General features: G+C 36.4%; 1 protein-coding gene across 1 annotated transcript; it reads left to right on the top strand.

Moving 5' to 3' along the window:
• The first annotated feature begins 866 nt into the window (after positions 1-866).
• LOC117354844 (zinc finger MYM-type protein 1-like) lies at positions 867-3,473 on the top strand. Its single transcript, XM_033932811.1, has one exon. The coding sequence runs from the start codon at positions 867-869 to the stop codon at positions 3,471-3,473; it is 2,607 nt and encodes an 868-aa protein (XP_033788702.1).
• The last annotated feature ends 514 nt before the right edge of the window (positions 3,474-3,987 follow it).

The raw sequence follows: 3,987 nt of genomic DNA, 5'->3' as shown, positions 1-3,987 counted from the left end.
TTTTTCATATTGCTTGCTTATGGACTGGGAAAAAAGACTGTTCAAGCAAATGTCTCTAGAACTGCTTTAATGGAAAAATGTGATTTTTTTTTTTAAGTACTTTGTGAAATTTATTGTTGTACTTTGTTTAAACTTAAAAAGCGGTGTCATTAACAGTGAATCGAATCGAAAAATCGATTCAACAGGGTGAATTGAATCGAATGAAATATTTTTCTCTGAATCGGGCAGCACTATTGGCTACCATGAGAATGGGCTACTGGACATGATGGACCATTGGTGTGACCCAGTTAGGCTATTCTTATGTTATGTTCTCATCTGTAGGGGCCTTTGTTTTCACTTCTTATTTTAATGTATTTTTTCCTGGGAACTTATCAGTGTTTTTTTATAATGGGAACAAAAATGGAAGAGAATTCTAAGTTGCTTTTAAGTTTGTTGTTTTAACCTTCTTACTCAGTCTCCAGATATGCTCCACTATCCCTACTAACCAGAATGGCCACTGCCTTGATCTTGTCAACTTCTCCAACTGTTCACTCTAATTTTTCCTCCTTTACTTCTTCCCCTCTCTGATCATCTAATAACTTTAACACTTAATCACCCCCCGCCCCTCCCCATTCCTGTTCAGCCTTTACCAATTCATTTAGCAATGTTCAGGCTATTTGATCCTTGTACTCTCCACCACTGCTTCATCTCTTCTCATACACTATGTTAACCAACTCTGTCAATTAAGTGATTTCTTCTTAACATACATTATGGATTTCCCCCCCTTTCTTTGACAGTGCTGCTGAACACCACTGCAGGAACTTGCAGAGTCACAGTCATTTGGATTATTGTGAAGCCAGCAACTGACGTACAGACTCTGTACTAACATGAAACGACATCGACCTAGTGGAGCTCAACAAAGAAAAATTAAAAAAGCAAAAGGGGAGGCGATTGAATCAATATCTGGATCTATGTTGAAATATGTAATGCTTTCAGCATCGCATAAAGGTAATGAAGAAGATTCTGAAGAAGTGCAAGCTGGCACAACCAAAATACCTGTAATAGAAACGCAAGATTCAGATGACCCTGAACTGAAAGAAGACAGTGAATCGTCATCTATAAGCACTGACACTGAGGAAGAGAATCTAATTGATAGCAAGAGTCAACACCAACAGCATAAAAATAACAGTGGAGAAGAAAGGGATGCTAGTAAAGACCAAGAGTTTGAAGAAATAGCGCATGAAATTTTACTTTATTGCGATATCGCTGCTTGGCCAGTACCAGTTCCAGATGACTTGAGAGTTAATCTGGTTAAGAAGGGAAGTGAACCTTTTCAAAATAAAAATGGACCTTTCTCTGCTAGTCAGCGAGAAGGAAAAAAGAGCAAAGGATTCAGTCGACACTTAACAACCTCATGGTTCTATAAATCTTTACCAAAGGGCGAAAAAGTTTTGAGAACCTGGATGGTTTATTCAAAATCAAAAAATTGCTTGTTTTGTTTTTGCTGCAGACTGTTTGCAGATAGTGAGACAAAAGCTGGAACATCTGTCTTTGTAACTGGCTTTAAAAACTGGTGGAAATTAAATCCTAAAGTCCCTGAACATGAGCAATCAGAACAACATCTCTTCTGCTTAGAACAATGGAAGACCTTGGCAAGGGGACTGGAACTCCATAAAACTATTGATAGAATTCATGAAGTGGAAATGGATAAAGAGAGAAAATACTGGAGAGACATTTTACATCGTGTTTTGGATGTAATTATGTTTTTGGCTAAACAAAACCTTCCTTTCCGTGGTCACAGAGAGGATATGTTATCAACAAACAAAGGAAATTTTTTGGAGTTGATAGAATTACTATCAAATTATGACCCAATTTTGAAGGAACATTTTGTAAAAATCAAACATGCTATTCCTTCTGAAAGCAGATTGAGTTCATACTTATCTCCAAAAATTCAAAATGAATTCATTCATCTTCTGGGAAATTATGTCAAAGAAAAAATTGTGGCAGATATTAAAAAAGCAAAATACTTTGGCATTCTTTTTGATAGCACCCCTGATGTTTCACACACTGATCAAATGTGTGAAGTGATCAGATATGTCTATATTGAAGATGATAACGTTGAAATAAAGGAATCATTCTTGGGCTTCTTTCCTATTTCTGGGAAGTCTGCTGCTGAACTCACGGAACAGATCTTGAAACAACTGGATAGTGATGGACTGGATATAAACCTCTGTCGTGATCAAGGCTATGACAACGCTGCAACTATGGCTGGCATTCATGGTGGTGTTCAGGCAAAAATCAAAGAAATTAATCCCAAGGCTTTATTTGTGCCTTGTGCAAATCATTGTCTGAACCTTTGTGGAGTTCACTCTTTTGGAAGTGTTTCTTCATGTGTGACTTTTTTTGGAGCTTTGGAAAAAGTGTATTCATTCTTTTCAGTCTCAACTCATCGATGGGAAATGCTGCAGAATGTAGGTATAACAGTGAAAAGACTTTCCCAGACAAGATGGAGTGCTCATTATAAAGCAGTGCATGCCATAAAGACAAATTTTGAAAAGTTAATGTCAACCCTTGAAGCACTGTGTGATTCAAAAGAAAATGTGGATACAAGAGGATCAGCTCAGATTTTGCTCTCTGCTGTATGTGATTTTTCTTTTCTGTGTTATCTGTTTTTCTGGTGTGAAGTTTTGCATGAGGTTTATCAGACACAAAAATATTTGCAAACAGCCGGGATCAGCCTTGAACAATGTATAGTGAAACTGCAAGCTTTAAAATTGTTCCTTGAAGACCAGCGCACAGAAATTGTGGAGAAGGCCATTAACTATGGAACAACAAAATGTAAGGACATGGACATTGGCATAGAAAAAAGAATCAAGTTTCGAAGAAGAATGCCTGGAGAAACAACAAAAGATGCTGGTCTTACTTTGACAGAAGAAACCACAAGGGCTATGTTTGAATGTCTTGATCGTTTTCACCAAGAACTGGAGACTCGTTCTAAAGCAATGGATCAAATAATGTCAATGTTTGCTATCATTCAGCCATTCTCTCTAATTTTTGCAGAAGAAGAAAACCTTCGCAAGATTTTACCAAATATAACTGAAATTTATGATGAATTTTCTGGTGAAGATATCATACTGGAAATTTTTCGACTGCGGAGACATTTAAAAGCTGCTGGAATGAATCCCAAAGAAACAAAGGCATGGACAGTTTTGCAATTTCTAGAATTTATTGTGAAATGGGATTTTTATGAATCTGTGCCAAACTTATCCTTATGTTTAAGACTTTTCCTAACTATTTGTGTATCTGTTGCTTCATGTGAAAGAAACTTTTCAAAATTAAAATTAATAAAAAGTGTTCTTCGATCAACTATGAGCAATGATAGATTGACGAATCTAGCTATACTGTCCATTGAATATGAATATGCAAAGAAGATCAATTTTGATGAAATCATTGACAAATTTGCTGAAGCTAAGACTCGAAAACAGAAACTGTAATATTCATTACTGTGAAAGACCAATATGAATGTATGGGTTTTCCCTATATTTTTCAAAAAATACATGGATTAAAAAGTATTAATCCTATTACATTTTCCCTTTTTTTGTACAAACCAAAACCAGAATCCATAGAAAATCTGACAAATGGTTCAACAATGAACTACTCCTACTGAAAAGACAATGCAGACAACTAGAAAGAAAATGGAAGAAAAACAGTCAAGATTCCACAACCATGATAAAACAACTACAAACAATACTAGTCTACTCACTGAAGAAATTCAACCACATCACAGAGGTATACCACAACTCACATTGGCTCCCAATACAAGCGAGAATACACTTCCAATTTTCCTGCCTACTATTTAAAGCAATAAACGGAGACAGCCCAGCCTATTGGAACAATCAACTAATTAAATCCACCTCAACTAGACATAGGAGAACTCACGCACCATTCACACACCCTCCAACCAAAAACTGTTCAACAACCTCCTAGCCATTCGAGCTGCAACTATCG

Source organism: Geotrypetes seraphini, chromosome 2, assembly GCF_902459505.1.
Source record: "Geotrypetes seraphini chromosome 2, aGeoSer1.1, whole genome shotgun sequence".
Classification (NCBI taxonomy): Eukaryota; Metazoa; Chordata; class Amphibia; order Gymnophiona; family Dermophiidae; genus Geotrypetes; species Geotrypetes seraphini.
This window is presented reverse-complemented; position numbering and strand designations above follow the sequence as displayed.

Coding starts and splice junctions, on each gene's coding strand:
- LOC117354844 (XM_033932811.1), top strand. CDS start 867: ATGAAACGACATCGACCTAGTGGAGCTCAACAAAGAAAAATTAAAAAA.